General features: G+C 31.4%; 2 protein-coding genes across 3 annotated transcripts in view; one reads left to right on the top strand and one right to left on the bottom strand.

Moving 5' to 3' along the window:
- The window catches only part of LOC145288005 (GDP-fucose protein O-fucosyltransferase 1-like), a 71,088-nt gene extending 54,105 nt beyond the window's left edge, over window positions 1–16,983 (top strand). The window contains exons 7-9 of one of the 2 annotated variants that reach the window (XM_080136005.1): window positions 1,704–1,809; window positions 8,964–9,139; window positions 16,586–16,983. In XM_080136005.1, coding sequence (XP_079992131.1) covers window positions 1,704–1,809; window positions 8,964–9,128 — 271 coding nt within the window. In that variant the 3' untranslated portion in view covers window positions 9,129–9,139; window positions 16,586–16,983. Of the gene's footprint in view, window positions 1–1,703; window positions 1,810–8,963; window positions 9,399–16,585 lie in introns of those variants that run through there. The other variant, XM_080136004.1, reaches the window with a different exon arrangement.
- Window positions 1–23,657, bottom strand: part of LOC145288002 (uncharacterized) — a 283,397-nt gene that overhangs the window by 168,343 nt on the left and 91,397 nt on the right. The window lies entirely within an intron of this gene.

Raw genomic sequence — 23,657 nt, 5'->3', positions numbered from 1 at the left:
ACCTGAGAAAAGAAAACATTATACATATAAATTTGACCTGTTTCTGTTTGAATTTATTAAATTGTGAAATTACATTGAATTAACTTGCTTTCGTAATCTGCAAACATATTTTCAATTATAATATTTGAATTGGAAATATAAGAAATCATTTTTAAAAGCAAATCTGATGCTAAAAGAAGATTTATTTACCAATAAATGAAAGCAATATAAATCAAATATTTCAGTCAACACAGATATTTCTCAGCAGGGGATGTGCAGAAGGGAGAGAGGGTGCTAGGGGTGCCCAAGCACTTGCCTCTGTTACTCCTATTTTAAAAGTGCCCTTTTCAGAGGAATGTATCCAACGGTGTTCATTACTATATTTTTGCCGTTTTTTGTTTTTTTTTTCACTTGAGCACTTGTCCTACAAAAGTTATCTGCACGTCACTGTTTCTTAGTGTTTTTTTTTTTTTTTTTTTTTTCATTGTTGAGCTATGAGGCCAAACACAAGTAATAGCCAATCTCTCCTGGTGTCAAATGGAGATTGTTATTAGTGTCTAGATTTTTTGTAGGGAGCACGCTCGTGTGTAAGGGTAACAGATCCAATATTCTTGCATTGAAAACAAACTGTAGAATTGAAAATATAAATCATTTTTAAACCACTTTATTTAAATCATTTATTTGAAGTTAACTTTTCTTTTTACAATTATGTAAAAGATCTTTCTGATTCTCTCTCTTCTGATCTTGCTGTGGGGAAATACTTACAAAAAAAACTTGTATTTTGAAAAATAGAAGTTAAGTTCATATCCTTGATTAATACATCCTCATTCTTAATACTTAAAAAATGTAAGAATATTCATCATTACTTCTTTCTGTGGGAGAGGGAAATAGATTTTTGCCTGTAAAGTTCCTACGTTTATGAGGAACTGCTGACTGAATTATCCAGGGATTGTTGTTCCCAAGCAGAGTAGCCTGCTCTCCTCCCATTTTTTTTTTTTTTTTTTTTTTTTTTTAAGAGTTGCATTTTCCTCATTAAAAACTGATATTGAGTCTAACTTTGAAGGAATTATTGCCTGACAATAAGTATAAAATGCAAAAAGAAATACACAAATTTGTTTCTTCAGCCATCCATCAATTGATGATAAAACATTTTTCTTAATATTGATTGCATATTTGACATGTCGAACCTGCACATGGTACTCCACTAACTGTAACATTTAGGCCCTCCAATTGTCAAATATATATGGCCATCTGTGAAGTCATTCCATTCTCAGAATCATGAGTTTGACGATGTATGCAACAAGTGAGGGTTTTACAAAAACCATCTATAAACAATGTGAGAAGTGTGTAAATCTGGGTGGTTTCTATGTAGAGAATGACTAATAACTCTGCCAAGTTTGATTGTTCTACTGCTATGAAAAGTAGGTCAGGAGCATTACCTATCGACTGCTCATCATATTTGAAAAAAAATATTTTGGAATGATTACTCTTAATATTCATTGGAAGAAGGAAACGGTTATTGTGTTGGGCATTTTAAAATTTTATACCTGCCAATGCACACATGTACACACATTGTAAATTATTCATAATTGTAAATTAGATTTTCATGGAAAGAAAGAATGTTTATTTTAGTTGCCATTTTGGAATGTTTCCTGTTAAGAAAACATTCAGTGGAAGGTAGATTCAAGATATTTAAGGTTGCTTTTTTATTTTTATGATTTCAGACTTACTAAAAATATTGTTGTGCAGACACGAGTGAAAATTGTGTTTGTTGCTACAGACAAAGATCCAATGATCGATAAACTCCAAAGACACTTAAAAGCACAAAAGGTTTGGATTTTTCTTTTAAATTGCTTAAAGCATTTTTATTCAGTAACTATATAAATAATGTTCCTTCCTCAGTTTGAAAGGCTTTTAGGTTTGGTGCTTGTCTCATAGTGGAACAGATGGCCTGAACAATCCTCCATGACAAAATGCTAATGTGTCATCTAGGTGATTTTTTTTTTTTTCTATCATGGAAATGCTAATTATTAAATTAGGACTGTTACCTATTTCTAGTGTTACCAGATCAGGCCATCTGAAAATACTGGCTTCCCAACTTAAAAACATTGATGTTATTGTTTTTTGTTTTTTTTCTCCTTTCCCTTTTCAAAACAATCATATTCTGCAAAGTCATAAACAACAATTTGGCTCTACAAAACAGCCAAACCAAACACTATGAATAAATATTTGAAGATATAAAGAATTTGAATATTATATTATACCGTGTAACCAGCCCCAAAATTGAGTTATCTGCCCTTTGAATGAGGTCGATGATGACAATTGCAGTGATTTGGTTGAAATGAAAAAGTTATAAGAAAAAAAAAATTGTCAATTTCTTTCACCAATGCCACAATTCATACCAACTCTTAACTTAAACTGTAATTCTCAATGTCTGTGCTCTCTCTCTTGGCTGTCAAACACTCAATCCTGTCCTCATATGCAAATTAATGCTATGTATATAAATGATCCATCTACAAACTTGAGTTTTGCTTTTCTATTTCCTTCCCTGATCCTGTCACCTGTCAAGGTAGACAGAGGTGCTGCTGCTTGTGCAATTCATGTCTTTCATTACATAAGTTGACAAAGAATATTTCAAAATTGATAATATATCATCATATAGATAATAGTTTCAGAATTATTTTCATGTATAATATGTAAATATTTGATAATTATTGTGCAGAATTTTCTTTTAAAATTTTGTCTTTTATAGAAATCAAATCTGCTTACAGAAAAACGGTCGCTAAGCGCGTCATGTGCTGAGCTGACTAAAGTATTCTCATCCCAATTTCAACCAGGATGTTTGGGTTATCCCTCCTGGTAAATTCCCAACTCTATTGAACTTTGTGATGGGTGGTGGAGCTCAGGGCTATTGGAAATCGAACAAAACTAAATGACAAATATTAATAAAAAAACCTAACCAACGTCTGTCAGTCTGATTTTTCTGACAATGAACTTAACGATTCCCCCAGATGTATTGTTATTCAATCTCTTGAGAATAAACCTCTTTCTAAACTGTTACCTTTTCAGATTGAAAAGGTGATAAGTAGCAAGATAAATCCCAAAAGTGTTTTAAAAAAAAAAAAAAAAAAAAAAAAAAAAAAACGCACACAAAATGGAAATTTTCTAGAGGAAATTACTGAAAGTAACATGCTGCAAATTTATTACAATAAACAAATTTTTACCACATAAAATGTATGAGAAACTAAATATGTCCAAAGTAGTCATATAAAGTCAGGATGTTGATCTAGTAACAGAGGAGGAGATTGCAATGGCACTGCAGGGGCTCACTCATTACCAAAGAATTTCAATAAAAAGAGGTGGAAAGACAATATTAACAAATGCATATATATTGACATTTGATTCAACAACAATCCTCAAAGAGATTGAAATTGATTACACTGCTGAAAGAGTAGAACCCTATGTACCAAACCCTTGCAGTTCTAAATGCAAAAGGTTTGACCACTAAAATGATGTATGTAGGGGACAACCGATATGTGGTAAATGTGATGAAAGGGATTCTTCCCACATCCAGGACAAGTGCCGAAAGGACAAAAGATATTCAAATTGTCATGCAGATCATCCTACTTTCTCAAGATCATGTAATTAATTATTTTAAAAAGGAGAAAGAAATCATGACAATAAATATAGCATTCCTCGAGGCTAAAAAGATTGTGGTGGTTTACATGAAACCTCAATCCTATGCCATTGCAAACCAAAACAAAAGTAATAAGAAAGCTGAGAGCACCCATTAACAAAATAGACAGGAAACAGCAGAGATCCCTGGTGTATCCACTGAGAACGGTGGGATATTTTTCATGGTTTAAAATAAAAGAAACAGAATTAGAATTGACCAAGAAGCCATTTATTTTTATTGAATTGACAAATAAATTCAAGGCTTTGGAGAAGATGGAAGTAGAGAAGACAAATTCACCAGAGAGTCAAATTAAATAAATAAAAAAAAATAATGAATAAATAAATAAACCATGTTGAATAAAATTATCCAGTGGAATGTGAAAAGTGTTAGAGCAAATTTCGAAGAGTTGATTCTCCTTATGAAAATGTGTCCAGTTGTTGTTTGCTTGGTAAGAACCATTCCTCAGGGAAGATGGCGATATTTAAATCAAGAACTAAATCCCATGCAACTATATAAATAAAGAAGCTGATAGCGCTTCTGGTGGAATATCTATAGTTATAACACAGTTCTGCAAAACCAAATACTACTTGACACAGACATACAGATGGTTGCTGTATTGGTGACATTGCTCAAGACCATGATAATTTGCCCCATCTATCTACCACCAGCTCAGATCATAGTTGAATCTAAGCTGAATAACTTAATAAAACAACTCTCTAAATTATTTATATTGCTGGTTGACTTTCATAGTCATAATAGAAATGTGAGACTGTAAAAGCACAAATAAAAACAGACAATTTTTGAGATAAGGAGTAATAATTTGGATTATTCAGACTACGGAGTGTTATTTTCATGACTGAAATGTGAAAATAACACTCGAGATAAGAACAGTAGTCCGAATAATCCAAATAATATGAAAAATGGATTGTTGTAAAAGTTAAAAATGAAAATAACCTACAAGAATAAAAGCAACACATATCTGCACCCAGCAATGAGTACGTATTCAGCACTGGATTTAGCTATGTGTGATCCAACAATTTTATTCCTGGATTACACAAGGAAGGTACATGATGAGTCATGTGATAGTGATCATTTTCCAATTAATCTAGAAAGCACAGGCCTTGATACCAAAATGAAATTTGCAAAAAGCTAATTGGAAGAGATTTCAAGATCAATGTGAAAAAACAAAAAAACTGACAGATAATGCCAATGGAGACGATTACTCTACCTACTTTACGGAGACACTCGTAGAAATAGCCGAAGAGTGTATAGAAAAACCTGACTAAACTCAAACCTTGGTTTAATAAAGAATGCCTAAAGGCTATCTGAGTATGACGATCTACCCTAAGAAGATTCAATTTGAACCCCACTATGGAGAATTTGTACTTGTTTAAAACAAAGGAACCCAGAGTTTGACAAATGATTAAGAAGTCTAAAAGAAATTAATGGAAATAAATTTTAATACAAAATCTAAGGTGATATGAAGCTTGATGGAAAGACATCTGAAAAGAGTAGAAATTTGCCAAGAAAAACATTTCACAAACGATACGAAGATCACAGACAGAAAAGATATTTCTAATGTTTTAACAAACTGCTTTTCTCAAAATTCTGGTTCCAATGGTCAGACTGCAAAAAAAAAAAAAAAAATTTTAATTAAAAAAAAAAAAAAATTTTAATTAAAAAAAAAAACTGAAGAAAAGAAAAAATTGAATTTCAATTCAAAAAAAAAAAAAAAAAAATAGCAAACATTATAATCTGTCTTTTACAAGATTTGAACTCAATGAATCACTTGAGAAAACCTACAAAACAGATGATATATCCTATGAATTGCCACAGGTATCCTCCAAATATCTTCTAGAGATCTATAATGAACTATGAATTAGCAAAAACTTCCAAATTTCTAGAGGCAAGCTACAGTAATTTGATAGGCCCCCAGGCCACAGATCTATTGTATTAACTAGTTGTCTCTGTAAAGTAGTGGAAAACATGATAAATAGCAGGTTAATATGGTATTTGGCATCAAACAATCTGGTGTCATGGCTACAATCTGGTTTCAGGAAAACAAAACTAAGTACAACTGATCATTTGATTCGATTGGAGAAATTTTATTAGAAAAGCACTCATTAAAAAGGAATACCTGGTTGCAATCTTTGTTAATCTGGAGAAGTCTTACAACGCCATCTGGAAGAATGGTATAATGAAAGACCTTAGAGATCTCAGATTAAAAGGCAGTATGGTTCTTTTTATCCAAAATTTCCTGGAAAATATGTTTTAAAGTGTCTGATTTATACCTTTCGATTATAAAAGAGCAGGAGAATGGAGTACCTCTGGGAAGTATTCTATCTGTAACAATCTTCAATGTCAAGATAAATGATATTGTAAAAAACTTAAAGTGAGCCTTTGACTGTGGTATTATGTAGATAATTTCTAATTTGCTACCAAGCAAAATACATGCATATGCGATTACAACAAACTTTAAATAAGTCAGCAAATGGACTGAAGAAAACAGTTTCAGATTCTCTGAAACAAAGACAATGTATTCTGTTTTGCAATCTATGTCTGAAACTAAATAGTAAAGAGATACAAATAGCAGATAAATATAAGTTCCTCTGAATTATCTTTGATAAAAAAAAATTATCTTTTATCTCTTGTATAAGGTATCTCTGACAAAAATACAAGGCAATTAATCTACTCCATGTGGTAGATCACGTTGATTGGGGAGCTGATAAGAAATCCCTACTCAAGTTCTATCAAACAATTGCTAGATTGTTTTATCTATGGTGTAGAAAGGCCACCATAGCTGAAGCAATTAGAAACTATTCATTGTCAGGAACTAAGAGTTACATCAGGGTTTTTTTGCTTGTCCCCAGTGGAAAGCTTATATATTGAAGTGAATGAAGATGCTTTACATCTAAGGAGAGAAAACTTGGCACTTCAATATGTGACAGAGTTGTTATCATGGCCACTAAATCCTGCCTCTGGCTGTGTGATTAATCCACAATATGAAATCCTGTTTGAGAGAAAAATTTAGTTACTGTATCTGAGAACTGAATAATAAACACCCATACACTAATCAATAATTCCACCATGGGAATTAAAATAACCATCTTGCATAATTCAAAGAACAAAAGCAATCCAATTATATTTTAGAATGAATTTGAAATTATAAAAAAGAACATAATCCCAATTATAAATACATCTATACAGATAGATCTACAAAAATCCAACAGATGTGCTGCTATTTTTATTAAGACAAAAATGCAGTATAAATTACAGAACAAAGTGTCAGTTTTCGATACATAAAGTGCAACCATATACTTAACTCTAAAAATAATAGAAGATAGTAGGACTGATAAATTCATCTTCATCTCTGATTCCCCATTGCACTGATGAACAAAACTATGTATAACCCTTTTAAACAAGATAATTAGAAGCAGCATAAAATGAAATGATGTTGGACATGGATACAGTTTTATCAGCATTTGTGGAAATGAAATAGTGTGTAGAGCCGCAAAAAAAAAAAATCACTAAACAATAGTACCTGCCAATACTATGATTCCATACATTAATCTTAGAATTTTGATAAACAGGATAATCAAAGAAAAATGACAAAAATCTTGGGATGAATGCCAAAGTAATAAATTACACAAGATTTTATTAGCTATTAATGAGTCACCCCTAGGCTACAGAAAGGCAAGAAAAGAAGAGGTAGTAGCCAGACTCTATATAGGACATACACATATTACTCACAAACGTTTATTGTAAAATTGTTATGTAATGTGTACATCATGTCAAGAAACTTATACAGTCAAGCATATATTAATCAACTGTCAGGATCTGCAACAAAGTTGAAGAAAATACAAAAAATGTAAAGATTCGTCTAAAGACACAAATTCGACCAAAATCTTAGACTTTACCAAAAAAGTTTGTTAAAAAAATTTAATTTCAATTTTTTTTATTTTTTATTTTTTTATTTTTTTTATTATTAGTCACGCCTGGAACTTACTCAGTTATGTATTAAATTTGAATGGTCAGAAAGAATTAAAAGGTTTTACAGCTGGACACCCTTCCTAACACCAACCTATTACATATAGATCAGGGATCTGTGGGTTTTATCAAGCCACAGTCTGTTACTAGCCAAGGTCAACAGGCCTCATTGGGCCAAGCGAGTTTGTTGGGTATTTGATAATAGATAGAGCCGCAAAAATATCACTAAACATAATACCTATACTATGATTCCATACATTTATATTAGAATTTTGATAAACAGCATAATCAAAGAAAAATGACAAAAATCTTGTGATGAATGCCAAAGTAATAAATTACACAAAATTTTGTCAACTATTGATGAGTCACCCCTAGGTTACAGAAAGACAAGAGAAGAGGTTGTAGTAGCCAGACGCCGTATAGGACATGCACATATTACCCACAAACGTTTATTGGAAGGTGAGTTTGTTATGCATTCGGGTGGGTGCAAGGCATCTGAAAATCTAAGTTCAATCTTTTACAAGTATCTAGTGTATTTCATGAAGACGCATCTAAATGAGTCTCACACCATTTTCTAGAATGAATTGTAAGTTATCTTCTTATCCAGTTATAGATTTTCATAGCTTGCACGGGTCTGCCTTTTGGACGTCTGTTTTCCATTTAGTTTGATTCATTGTATTTCCTTCATGAAGTTGCTAAGCTTTTAGATAGTTGCAGTCCAGGTTTTGTGTGGGTGCCTCCGTACCAGACAAGCCATCAATTTCCATGATGCACACTCTGTTTATCCACGCATCAATGTGCTTGACATCACCGAACTAGTGGAAACGCTCTCACATAGCGCTACATTCAGAGGTGGGATTTGGAGTTTTCCCATAAAGAACAGAGTTGATGACATGCTCTATTACCTTTGTATGGCATATCCAGCGAAGCATGGCTTGTTCATTATGCAGAAATCGTTGCCTATCTTGGACTCTGAGAAGCCAGCACTCACTGACCTGCAACATTCCATAGCAGATGCAACTTCAGAATATCACACCATGATTATGAAAGTTCGGAACTACTTATTAATTATTCACAACTGGCCATTTGGTGACTGTTCCCTAATCCTCCATGCTGAGACCGAGTGAATGAGCGATAGATGCTACATATTACACAGTAAATAAAGGTTTCTGTAATGAATCTTATGAAAATGTTTGCATTTAATAGATTCTAATTAATAATTGAATTGATATTTGTTTGCGGAAAAATTTTTGATTGATTGATGTATTTTTTTTTTTTTTTTTTTTTTTAACCTTTTTTTATTTGTCTCTCTTTCTACCAGGTTCAAATATTTCATTATGATCCATGGTTACCACAATTGGATATCGCCATCTTGGAAAAATCAACGCATTTTATTGGAAACTGTGTTTCTTCCTTCAGTTCATTTGTCACAAGATCAAGGCTACGAGACGGAAAGCCAACTTCATTCTGGGGCTATACCTCCTAACAGGGAGAAAGGCAAAAAAATTTAAAATACAGTTGACTTTTATGAAGAATTTTGTCCTTTTTTTTTTTCTTTTTTTTTTTTTTATAATAAAAATGAGAAACTCAAATGGAGAAAATAAATATAACTTCTTTTGCTAAGACTTAATCAAAAAAAAAAAAAAAAAAAATGAATTTGATTTATTTCATACTAAAATCTTGAATCAACTGCAACCTTATTTTTGATAAATTATACTGCTAAGCATATTTACAGAAGTAAAGTCGATGAACATCACTTTTGCCAATATCTGGAAGTCTATTTTTTCTGGTAGCATTGGTAGTAATATTGATTTCTTAGATCTGATATTTTAAATTGTATGTTTGTTTCTTTTTGCTTGAATTTCTGCCATTATTAACTACTGTAACCAAGAGAAAAACACTATCGAACATGTGTGTAGTGTGATCATATATGGAAGTGAAACCTTATCAGTGAGGTCGAAGACGTGTTGCATGGAGAGAAACGATATGAGAATGGTACAATGGATGTGTAATGTGATTCTGAAAGACAACCTCAGTTCTGAAGACCTATAAGGAAGATTAAATGTAGACAGTGTAAAGAGATGTGGGCATGACAGGAAACACTTGATCTCAATATGAGACACACTGATATTCATATATTCAGCTTAGGTTAGAAGATGAAGAACTTTTGAGGTAACAGATTTAGTTTAGAGAAAAACATAAGATAAGAATGTATTTCAGAGAAAAAACAAATAAAATTCTGGTGAGAAATGGGTCAGTTTTGAAGTCAGTTTCTAAAAGCTGCCGAATGCATGCCATCATGTAAAATGGATGTTAACTGGATGTGATTATGAGGATATTTTTATTTATCATCTTCTGCTTAAATCTGTTAACCTTGGAAAAAGATGAAATCTAGAGAGTATATGGAGATGTGTGCAAAATAGAAAATTTAAAAATTGACAACTGTTCTTGGATTTTAAAATGTGGAACAGTGGAAGTTAGTAAGTTCAATTCACACAGGAACGCCATGGTAAACATTGGAGGAAATGATAAAAATGCACTTGAAAGAAAAGAGAATAAGTAAAAACCTGGCCAGATATGTAGTTTGAAAATTAATTTCTAAAAGCCGTCTAACATATGCCAGCATATAAAACACACATTAAATTGGATATTCTTCTATCACGTTCTGCTTGCATTTAACTATCAACTACATGCATACTTTCCAGGTGCAGACATTTTCTAATTATATTCACTAGTAGTAATACCTGATGTTGCTAGTTTATTATATAAAAACAAATATTCTTATGATTAAATATAATATCTGACTATTATAACCTAATCTATACAAAAACGAATGCCTACTGGAGAGAACTTGAATGCCTACTAGACACTGTAGAGAGTCGAAGGTCTCTATGTACAGAGGTTTGTCAGAAATCCTGACCAAATGTTCAAAATTACATAGTATTCATGACCCAAATAAGATCTCCTCAGTATGGCTAACCCACACTGGCTTGTACAAGGAATATTGCACCTTCTCCAAGTGATACTACCTCAAGTAACAGCATGAAGCTGGATACTCCACCAGACTAGATGAATTCTTGTTCTGGAATCCAGTAAGACTAAGAGACCACAAAAAGGTATACTGTAGCATATTTACATGGGCAATTGGGAAGAGGGAAATAATGTTCCCAACTTCTTTACAAACTTAGTGTTTGAGAGGTAAAGAAGAACTTTAATGGAATATATGGATGTGTCCCATATTAAGATCAAGTGTTAGCCCCAGGAATAGTGGAGGGGGGGGGGGCTTTGATTTCTGAAACCTTTGTCTGATGTAAAATAAAACAACAAAAAAATGGATAAAAATTGTTATCGTCAATTTATAAATTAAAGTTTAATTTCTTTACTATATATTTAAATAAATATATTTCACATGTACTAGTTTATATCTGCTCTTTGAACGGTATGGGTACAATACCTGGGTATGTCAATTTCCATCTTTACATAGCTTCAACTATGTCATAGCTAGTATGAAGAGAATATAAAATTGTGGGGGGGGGGAATACATTACTTAGTATTTGCAAGATAGATTAACTAAAATGAATTTAATTTTTTTTATTGGTAAAAGAAAATTGTTTTTAAGCAAAAATAATTTGTTTTGAACTAATGTCAAACATCTTATCTTTTTTTTTTTTTTTTTTTTTTTTTTCCGGGAACATTAAAAAATGTTACTTAATTACAAAAATATTTATGTATCTTTTTTTTTTTTTTTATAGCATGTTAATTTCTTCAAATTTATAAAAAACGTATCAGTTAAATTCTTTAGACTTGCATGAGATTTAAAGTTGGGTATTCTGCCTATTCTTTGTTTGTCAACCAATTGTATATTTCTATTTGCATACAAAACGACTTCCAAAAACACCTTAACTTAATTGTGTATAGATTATATTCAAAGAAACAACAGCAATTCATTTTGAGAAACACAACCTTTCCTCCACAAAAACATATTTAACAGATCCAACAGGCAGGCTGGAAAATATTAATTAAAAACAAAAGCAAATAAAAAAAGTTTGATAAATGAAAACATCTAATTATATCATTAGCAAAATCAAAGGAGGTAATCTATATATATAAATCTCACCTGCCTGTTAGTGTGTATGTATGTTTGTATGTCTGCCTAAAATTTTCGACAGAGGTGACAGATTTTCACGAAATTGGTATAATTTGTAAGCTCGACCTTTCAGACGATAAATATCGAAAAATTGGCCAAAATCATTAATTCCTTCACCTTTAACTGGGCACTTTTCTACAGGGAGGGGTCACTTTTTTGCTGATATTTTCAAAAGGCATTGTCTCTTTTCGATTGTATAGACTTAATTTCAACCTACGTCACTTCTGGTTTGATGATGGGCACATCAGCTAACATGTCACGTTTTTTTCACTTTCTTTTCCTCCTTTGCGTTACAGGTTCGAGCCTGCCTGCCTACTAACTTTTTTTTTTTTTTTTTGCTTAACCAACACCCTTACACACACCTCCACTTTCTTTTTCACCTTCGTGTCATGGGTTCGAGCCTGCCTGCCTACTACAACTTTGTGGTTTTTGCTCAACACACACTTATAAACACCCGGGCAATGCCAAGCACCCAGGCTAGTCTGAAATAATTCAGGAAAAGCACTTACGGAAAGGTTACCCAAGCCCAAGGGTTAATTTAAATTGCAAAGATGTACACATCCTTTAAAAGCAACAATTTATGGCGATAATAAATTGTTTCACTTAATGCCAAAACCAGCAAATTCTAGCATTGCTACAAATATAATTTGCTGATTTCTTTCTGTCCTCTGATAAGAATAGCCAGAATAGCATTCTTTGAAACTCTGTGGAATAAGGACTTTGGAAATTGTTTTTTGGAGTATTTAGTCGAACAATAAATTTTGATTGTAAATTTCAACTTACAGTTTTAATTTTCTTTCTCTTATCTATATATATATATATATATATATGCCGCTCCCCATGTGGTAATAATGCATTTTCGTAAATAATTGAATTCAAAACAAAAACAAACATCATCTCTCTCTCTCTCTCTATATATATATATATATATATATATATATATATATATACACACTAGCATGCTGCCCTGCATTGCTCGGTCATAAAATACGTGTAAATATATCTTAATTTATGCAGACTTATTACCCAATATATAGTGATGATCTCAAAACTAAAAAAAAAAAAAAAAAAACTAACTTGTGTGCCATCAACTAGAATTGAAACCAACACATATATATAGCTCTCCAGTCTTAAAAATAATGCTGCAAAAGGTATAAAAATATATTTGTACATTCGTAGAGGAGCATATTAAGTTGACATGTCTGCCAAGTTCCATTTTTTTTTTAATTTTGACCTCTTAGCAGCTATTTTTACCGGCTAAAAATCTAATCAAATTTGTTTCAAATCCATTATATATCAAGATTCAAGTATATAGACAAAAAATTGGCAGAGAAGTTTGGTAGAAACTATTCTTTAGACAGACGAGGTCACTTATATATATAGAAAGAGAGAGAGAGATATGCATATATATGGTCGTTTTTATTGAAATATTGTAGTTTGTGATCCACATGCAGACGAATGCCCTTTATTAATATATCTTACAGAGTTTTTAATGTATTTGAGAACAGATTTATACTTGCCCAAACATGATTCTTAGAAAACAGGTGTCTTTTATTGGAAAATGTTTGAGGATAAAAATAAATATATTTTGTAAGCTCATCCATTAATATCTCCTTTAGCTTCGATGACAGCTTTTATGTAAGGCATGAGTTGTGTACATGTTAAAATTAGGTGGTCCTTGTTGATATTGGACATTACTCTAACTATAAAGACTTTTAGGGATTAATTAGTGTCAAGAGAGTGATCATCTATATATTAATACGATAGCGTGTGTATTCTTTTGTGTGTCATGCTTACATCCGGGTCGTTTAATTGTTATGTTCTATTTCTTGTCATAAATAATTTTACCAAGAATTCTTCATAAGTTTTGATTTCGGTTTTGACTATACCTGATGGCACTTGAATTATTTATTTTTTTATAAACTCAAGTTATATATATATATATTTTTTTTTTTCACAAGTTTTTATTTCGATTCAAGCTAATGCACCCAAGTCATATGAATATAGTTTTTTATTTTTGAAATCGCAACTTTATAACAAAAAATCGATAGAACATTAACTCTATAATAATATATACAAAATCTGCAAGAATTAAAATATTATATTTAAGTGTACTTTAGGACCGGGCTTTACCGGGCGTTCGTGCTAGCTTAGATAAATACTTTTGCAGTTTTAACAAAAAAGTTACAATAATATCAGAGCGTCTCCATTTACACTGAACATCTACAGAATGCCAACATCAATATATTACATATGAAGGAGTCCTCTGTGGAATTTCCACAGGTCCCACTAGTTAACTCCTTATTTCCTCAACTATGCTGCATGCATAATAATTTAAAAGAATCAGATCTGAGGAACTAGAAGGCTAAATGTTAGCGGATCATGTGATTGTGAAAATTTTCTGGCATCCATTTTTGTATTCATGAGCCTATTAAGTGGCTACATGATTTTTAAAAAAAACTTATGTAAGATGACCTTCATTTATCAGAAGTCTTTAATCGAAATCGTCTTATATTTTACAAATTAGTTCTGCAATTAATTTATTAATACAACACATTTTTTAAAAAGAGGAATAATTTATTCAATCAGTTGAAACTTGATCGTCTAGTAAGTTGCATAATCAAAGAGAATAAGAAACAATCTGTATGGTATAGGTACCCGTGACAGAAAGAAAATATTGTATTCCAAAAATCATTCCAATTCAGCAAGTAGGTTTATTTTTAAATAAAATCGAAATTTATAGTGAACCATAGACCGTTTGTCCCACAATGCCATTTTGAAAACAATCTCAAGAAACAAGGGAGATAACTCAACATAATTAAAACATGCAAATTTTTTTTTTTGTAATGCCTATGAATTCTCATTAATTGCTTAAAAATTTTATTTGTAAAAATTAAACTAATTGATTAATTTACATGATTTTTGGAATACAATATTTTCTTTCTGTCATAGGTAGGTACATCATACAGATTTTTTCTTTATTTTTTGTTTTTTAATATAGGGGTCATTCTGAACAAGCACACAATCACTACTCACTCAATTGCCCGTCTGACGTCACTTCCACCTAAACTTTATTATAGAGTTCAGCAACCTCTGATTCACAGGCCAAATCCAGCCTTTAAGTGAATTTTGTTTTGTTGCCAACTTCCTCAGGGCATGATATATATGTTTGTCATTTATCTTTTGTTTTATTTTTTATATTCTCATAGTAAAATAAGTTATCATCATAGTATGAATTCAAAGATTCTGTTGTTGGCATTAGTTTCCCCAGTATTTTTCTAGTCATAATTCTTTCTAGAAAGACATTGGGTACTTATGGGAGGGATCACGTGAAGGTTGCCAACATCCTTAGTGAAAATGATTTTTTTTTTGTCAAACGGACTGCATTCCAACTTGGAACACCCACATCGTCAATCCGGTGTCATTAATCACTTGATCACTGTCACGTCACAGTTTAATAAGTGATGTTTAAATATAACCATATTATATTTAACATTTGTTTTCTTCAAATGCACAGAAAGTGTATTTACATATTTAATGACCTTGTCTTCCATGACAATGTAAGCTGTTTAGCTTCTGTCTTATAACCAGCATAGCTTTTGGGCCACAAGCTTTAAAAGGCTGCCGGCCCCTGTTTTATTGCTTCCAGTTCTCATAAACCAAGCTTATTTCCTGGCAGATTAGTCCCTTCATTATGACTTCTCTTGTTAGATATACTCACATATATCATGTTTACACATAAGGCTAGATCCAAACTCCGGCTCACAATAGTCACATAAAACATGGGAATAAAAAATAATGAAAATAAAGAATAAAAACAACTGAATTTTCATATAAAAGCAAAGAAATGATGATTCACTAATGTCAATTCGCACGTAAAGATGTGGGGGGGTGATTTTATTGTATTACTTTAAATGACACGTAGATTTAAAAATCAGCACGGCAAACATTTCAAGTAACTGAAACGAAAAAACGAAAGACGAAAAAAAATTAAAAAAAACATATACATTGTTTAGCTATTCTCACTTAGCTTTGACTGAATTGGTTTCTTGCAACAACTACCCCTATCTAAAAGAACATAAATTGTCAGTCTACATTTTACTTCAGAAAGTCTATCAAATTGAACTCTTACACTGTATTATTGCTAGTCTGTTCTTATCACAAAATAATGAAAAAAGAAATTTTAATGAGAATTCTTTGTTTCCTTTTTAATTTTCTGTTATAACTATATCTATACAATATTCTACTTGCTCCTTCCTTAGTTAGTCAGTACGTTATGCTTTATAAAAGGGCCGGATACAATTTCCATGGATCCTGTTAGTTATATTATTTGGATTGTTCAGACTACTGTTTCCTTTATTCTCACAAGTTTGGCTGACGTAACCTCCAAACTATGGCTGTGACAATAGAATATTCTTTTCATTCTTTTGACTCTCAAGTATATATCTGACACAGTAAGAGACAGTCAATCAACCGAGAACTACATCAGTCTATATAAAAACATAAGATTAACGGATATATACTCAAGAGTCAAAACAATGAAAAGAATATACTGTTGTCACAGCCCTAATCATGACAATGGCTCTTATTTAATAAATGGTGGAAATAATGTTTTTTTTCTTTTTTTCTGATGAACCATGATCATTAGAATTCAAAATATGTAATGGGTTTATGAAAAATAAAAAGAGCATCAAATCGTTTTCATTTCATATTAATTCGGGTCCATACTGATTTAATACTCTGTTTTTGAATTTTTGAAATAAGGATTCATAACATGCATTATTTGGATTTTTCAGGTCGGAGGTCACATCAGCCAAAACCTTGTGAGAATAAAACCCAAGATAAGAACAATAACCCAAACAATTCAAATAATGCATATCAATCTTCATCTCCAAAACTTCAGAAATATTCTCTACTAGCAGGGAGAACCGACGTTGCCTGGGATTGAATAAGAATCAGCAACTGTTAAAGTGGCCTTTTATTGTCTTCGAAATCTGTGGAATCGACTATTTTTCAATCAAATCGATTGATTGCCTGCTCTAGTCGGTGACCCACTGCAGTGCATCTGAAGGAAGCTTATCATGCCTCTCCGCAGTGACATAGTCCACAATAAACTGTGTTGTAGAGAATCTGTTGATTTTATAAAATTGTTTTATATAATGGCTTGAATTAAAGTTTAAATTGCAAAAACCAAGTATCGTTGTTCTATTGTGCTCTAAACACAACCATTCATTTCATATGCGCCCCTTTCATATTAAAGAACCTACTGTTGATTTTATATGCTGGACCTTACTGCTTGTATGGTCATAAAACTTCTCAAATGCACTTGTGATGTTAGGCTGTATAAAAGTGTTAACTTTGGTCAAAATCGGATTGTTCCTGTTAATGAGATTTTTTTTAATTATCGATTTTTTTTTTTCCCCATACTTATCGGAAGTATTTCAATATAAAACCTATATAAGCACACTCCCAGATATGTAAAATACACTTGTGTGAAATTTCAAAAAAATTGGCCCAGTCATTTCTGAAGGGAACACACAAACGCACATGCACAAAGTGCCTTTTATATATAAATAGAAAGAGTGGTTTTGTCTTAATTTTGAGCATTCAACAACTAACTTTAAAAAAAAAAAGAAAGAACGTGTCAGATGTAACTTTAACATTACAAAGTCTAAAAATTGTATGTGGTGATAGTCGGGGACAGAAAGCTACACACAGTATTTAATTATAGTTGCTTAGTTTTTACTGAATTTGTTTTTTCCAATGTCCAGTACTATTAAGCAAGTAATAAACTGCCAAGCAACATTTGATGATTTAAAATCTATAACATTGAAAAATTGCAGCAGATTATATTAACCGTTGCAGATATTTACTTGTTGCTAAGTAATCTTAAAGCAATGAATATATATAATAGCCAACAAAACAAAACAAAACAAAAAAACAGACGAAAAAAAATATGTATACAACAAATAAATGTTACCAAAGGCAAAGTACCTACATCGATAAGTGTTTTTTGTGTTTTAACTTACTTTAAAGCGTTTATTTACTTTGAACCAATAGCAGTGTCAAGTCTATTTAATTAGAACGAAAAAAAAATGACAGTTTTGTTATAGCAATTTCTATATTAAAAAAAAAAGCTATTAGAGTAGAAAACCTTTGAATAAGTGAAGGGGTGGAATTTTGCTGATTGTAAGTTGATTGTGGTTTAATTGAAGCATATTGTGTTGAAGTTCATGTACACAAGCATGTTGCAGCAAGGGGTTTGGGGCTTGATAGATAATGCATTAAATATTACCATCCATTTACGTTCCCATTTAAATACAGATTGGGGGTAATTTTCGAAGAATTCAACTATTGCTTTAAGATATGTCTGTTCGTTTTTTCGCATATGGTGAGAAGAGAGCTTCTTGTTGTCAGCAAATATACCCATCTCTGACACAATTGCATCACAGAGGTTGGAGATTTAAGTATATGGGGGAATATAATGGAAGGCTTCGAATTGAAGAACGCCGAAGACTTCAAAATCAAAGAGACACCCAGAAAGCAAACTAAAATAGCAATTCACCAACTAGCGCAAAATATGAAAAAGAAAATGAAGCAGAAAAAATGAAAACTATCAGAAGTATATTTGCTAAAGAAGTTTTTTTTTTTAAATGTCAAAATCAAACGTGTTTATACTAAACTAAAGTTGCATCTTTTCCAAAAATGTAATTTAATAAGCAGCTTTTTTTAAAAAATCTTTTGGAAGTTATTTTATAGTTTCAACATAATCATCATATTGTAAATGATCTCCATTTTTAGTTTTTGTATGTACTGATTTCACAAAAATATAGTTTGGTCACTAAAAAAAGTGTGCTTGTCCAGAATTCTCACTATATTAAAAAACAAAAAAATAAAAATTTGTCTGTTTTGCATAGCTGTGATGGAAAGAAAATGTCATATTCCAAAATTCACATTGGTTATGTAGTTTTATCTTTATAAAGAAAATCATTTTTAAGCGAATTTGTGTTTTTCCAATATCCACATGTTAAAAATGGCTTTCTGAAACTTTGTAAGTTTGAATTATTTGGAGTTATTGCCCTTGTTTTCAAAATGGTGTCGCAATATCGTTGTTCATGTAGCCATAAAAAATGATTTTCTTTATAAAAATAAAACTACTTGATCAATTTATGTGAATTTTGGTGTATGATATTTTCTTTCCATCACACAGATTTTCCTCTATTTTTATTTTTAATATAGGGGAATTCTGGACAAGCACCAAACAATGTTTTTCCAATTAAAATTTATGTAAAATTTGAAGGTCAGATATCATCAGAATATACCATAATCTATTTTATGCAAAATTTTCCAAATCTTCTTAGTAAAGTTTGATATAATCGACACTTTAATAATCAATACAAGATATTTTCTGTATTTTTGAAAATTACCATTTTATTGATGTGATCAGTAAATGTATTAAACGTTTAACAAGCAGAAATCCTGTATTATTAAGCAAATATGGACAGAATTTATCAAAAGAATTCGCATCATTTTAAAGAGTGAATGGAATCATATACTCATGAAATTCATAAAAGATTTGTAACATTCTGTTCACAGTAGATTTGAAGCAGAGAAGCGTGTGAAGGTGCCACGCGACCATACAACTAATAAAGTAGACACAAGGCAAAAACATAACGGCAATAGCAAAGAAGGATGATAAACACATATGATCGGTTAAGGACGATGTGTATCGTGTTATTTTTACCAAGAAAAAACATAACGGCAATAGCAAAGAAGGATGAACAAAACACATATGATCGGTTAATGACGATGTGTATCGTGTTATTTTTACCAAGAAAAAACATAACGGCAATAGCAAAGAAGGATGACAAACACAGATGATCGGTTAAGGACGATGTGTATCGTGTTATTTTTACCAAGAAAAAACATAACGGCAATAGCAAAGAAGGATGATAAACACATATGATCGGTTAAAGATGGTGTGTATCGTGTTATTTTTACCAAGAAAAAACATAACGGCAATAGCAAAGAAGGATGACAAACACAGATGATCGGTTAAAGACGATGTGTATCGTGTTATTTTTACCAAGAAAAAACGTAACGGCAATAGCAAAGAAGGATGACAAACACAGACGATCGGTTAAAGACGATGTGTATCGTGTTATTTTTACCAAGAAAAAACATAACGGCAATAGCAAAGAAGGATGACAAAAACACATATGATCGGTTAAGGACGATGTGTATCGTGTTTTATTTTTACCAAGAAAAAACATAACGGCAATAGCAAAGAAGGATGACAAACACAGACGATCGGTTAAAGACGATGTGTATCGTGTTATTTTTACCAAGAAAAAACGAATTTAGGAAAACTCGTCTCGGGAAAACTCGTCTCCGGAAAACTCGTCTCGGGAAAACTCGTCTCGGGAAAACTCGTCTCGGGAAAACTCGTCCCCTTTCGCTAGGTAGGAAAACTGGTCCCTTATTGAATAAATATCGATTTTATGATCGTTCTTGAAGGAGATATTGCTTTTTAAAATAGACTATAGCCCCCCCCCCCCAGCTAATATTTAAAAAAAAATATTTTTATTTGTGTAATGTTTTTTTTGTTTTTTTTAAATAAAATCGATTGCCCGTTTTCTACCTAACTGGCTAAGTTCTTAGTGGTTTCACTTATTTTAAAGCGTTTATTATGTTCATACAAAGTTAATTACAATTTTTTTGTTTCTTATTTTAACGATGTTTTTTGGAGTCATAAAACAATAATAAAAAAACAAAAAAAAATTAAAAACTGGGAGCGTTACTTTTTTGTTTTGGTTTTTTAATTATGATAGTTTTTTGTTGTTATGTTTTTGTTTTCTCTCATACCAAATGCACTCATGCGTTATTTAAAATTATAATTTTATCAATTATCAACATTTATTGTCGTCCTGTCAAATTTTGCAAAAATTAACTAATAAATTAAAAGCGAAATATTTTTTTGGCGCGTGAGATGCCATGTGCTAACAATCTCTCGTTAACTAATTTTTAATTTTTTAAATTTTTACTTCAAAATTCTAAAATCAATCATTCAGAGAAAAAGTAATCACTAAATAAATTTATTAATCAATTTTATTGAAAACTCCGCTATCGTTTATCAAGAATCTTTTTAATTTCATTTTTTGTTGGTTGTTTTTCGGAGGGAGATATAGTTTTACCCCCCCCCTCTCTAAATTATATTTTAAAAAATATTAAAATTTGGGTTTGTATTACTGTACACATAGATTCGAAAAAGTAGTTAAAAAAACAAATATATAACAAATAAATGTTATCAAAGACAAGATAAGTTGGGTTACCCGATAAGTTACTTTTCTACCAAACTGGATATAATTCTCGTGTTTTTATTCAATTTAACATGTTTATTCGGTGCCCGGAAAACTCGTCCCGGGAAAACTCGTCTCGGGAAAACTCGTCTCGGGAAAACTCGTCTCCGGAAAACTCGTCTCGGGAAAACTCGTCCCCTTTCGCTAGGTAGGAAAACTGGTCCCTTATTGAATAAATATCGATTGAAAACACATTTTATGATCGTTCTTGAAGGAGAAATTGTTTTTTTAAATAGACTATAGCCCCCCCCCCCAATAATATTACAAAAAAATTTTTTTACTTGTTTGATGTTTTTTTTTTTTTTTTTTTTAAATAAAATCGATTTTCTAAGTGTCCGTTTTCTACCTAACTGGTTAAGTTCTTAGTGGTTTCACTTATTTTAAAGCGTTTATTATGTTCATAAACGAGACCGCATATTTTTTTATATTAATATAAAAAGAATTTACTTATTTACTGTTGTTATAAAAGGGTAAAATCGATTTGGGTTTGTATTACTGTACACATAGATTCGAAAAAATTGTCAAAAAACAAATATCTAACAAATAAATGTTATCAAAGGCAAGATAAGTTACTTTCCTACCAAACTGGATATATTTTTCGTGTTTTTATTCAATGTAACATGTTTATTCAGCTCGAAAAACATACAGTGTTTACCGATGTATTGGACAATTCAAAATAGCGGCCGACTCTCTCTTAAACACAGTAAGTTCGGGAATAAATAATAAACTAGACAAAATACTATTAAAAACAACACCGAATATATGTCAACCTATGTCACGGTAATATATATTGAGCGAATTTCTAACAGTATTTTGTCTAGTTTATTATTTATAATACCTTTTCAATATATGTTACCGTGACATAACTTGACATATATTCGGTGGTTTTTTAATAGTATTTTGTCTAGTTTATTATTTATAACACCTTTTCCCGAACTTACCGTGTTAAAGAGAGAGTCGGCCGCTATTTTGAATTTTCCAATACATCGGTAAACACTGTATGCTTTTTGAGCTGAATAAACATGTTAAATTAAATAAAAACACGAAAATTATATCCAGTTTGGTAGAAAAGTAATTTATCTTGCCTTTGATAACATTTATTTGTTATATATTTGTTTTTTGACAACTTTTTCGAATCTATGTGTACAGTAATACAAACCCGAACTAGAAATAATGTCCGGTATATCACATCTTAGGGGTCTTGATAATCGCTAAAAAATAGAAAATTAAAGAAATTACTGAGGGAGATTTGGTTTTAAAAAGAAAATAATAAATTTTAATATTTTTCAAAATATAATTTAGAGAGAGGGAGAGAGAGTGGGGGGGGGGGTTAAAACTATATCTCCCTCCGAAAAACAACCAACAAAAAATGAAATTAAAAAGATTCTTCATAAACGATAGCGGGATTTTCAAGAAAATTGATTAATAAATTTATTTAGTGATTACTTTTTCTCTTAATGATTGATTTTAGAATTTCGAAGTAAAAATTTAAAAAAATTTAAAATTAGTTAACGAGAGATTGTTAGCACATGGCATCTCTCGCGCCAAAAAACTTGGCCTTTTGGTCAAGATCAAAGTGTAGTATCTGTTCCGGCAGATACTGCACTTAAGATAATTTGTACCAGTCAATGGAGGGGAAACCCTCTATACTGGGACAATTATTATTTTTGGTAACCAGAGTGACCCCTTTTAGGGGAGCTGGTTTTTACCTCACCTTAAAAACGGCCTTGTGCCTAATTTGCTCAGTGGGGAAGCAAATAAATACCATCTCTCGCGCCAAAAAAATATTTCGTTTTTAATTTATTAGTTAATTTTTGCAAAATTTGACAGGACGACAATAAATGTTGATAATTGATAAAATTATAATTTTAAATAACGCATGAGTGCATTTGGTATGAGAGAAAACAAAAACATAACAACAAAAAAACTATCATAATTAAAAAAACAAAACAAAAAAGTAACGAAAAATCGAATCGCTCCCTGTTTTTTAATTTTTTGGTTTTGTTTTTAATTATTGTTTTTATGACTCCAAAAAACATCGTTAAAATAAGAACAAAAAAAAATTGTAATTAACTTTGTATGAACATAATAAACGCTTTAAAAGAAGTGAAACCACTAAGAACTTAGCCAGTTAGGTAGAAAACGGACACTTAGAAAATCGATTTTATTTAAAAGAAAAAAAAAAGAAAAGAAAACATTAAACAAGTAAAAATATTTTTAAAAAATATTAGGGGGGGGGGGCTATAGTCTATTTTAAAAAATAATATCTCCTTCAAGAATGATCATAAAATGTGTTTTCAATCGGTATTTATTCAATACGGGACCAGTTTTCCTACCTAGCGAAAGGGGACCAGTTTTCCGGAGACGAGTTTTCCCGAGACGGGTTTTCCCGAGACGAGTTTTCCCGAGACGAGTTTTCCGGGCACATAACGGCAATAGCAAAGAAGGATGATAAACACATATGATCGGTTAAAGATGGTGTGTATCGTGTTATTTTTACCAAGAAAAA

This window comes from Euprymna scolopes, chromosome 11, assembly GCF_053919585.1.
Source record: "Euprymna scolopes isolate OS-2025 chromosome 11, ASM5391958v1, whole genome shotgun sequence".
Classification (NCBI taxonomy): Eukaryota; Metazoa; Mollusca; class Cephalopoda; order Sepiida; family Sepiolidae; genus Euprymna; species Euprymna scolopes.
Note: the sequence above shows the minus strand (reverse complement) of the source record. Positions and strands in the feature narration are given on the sequence as shown.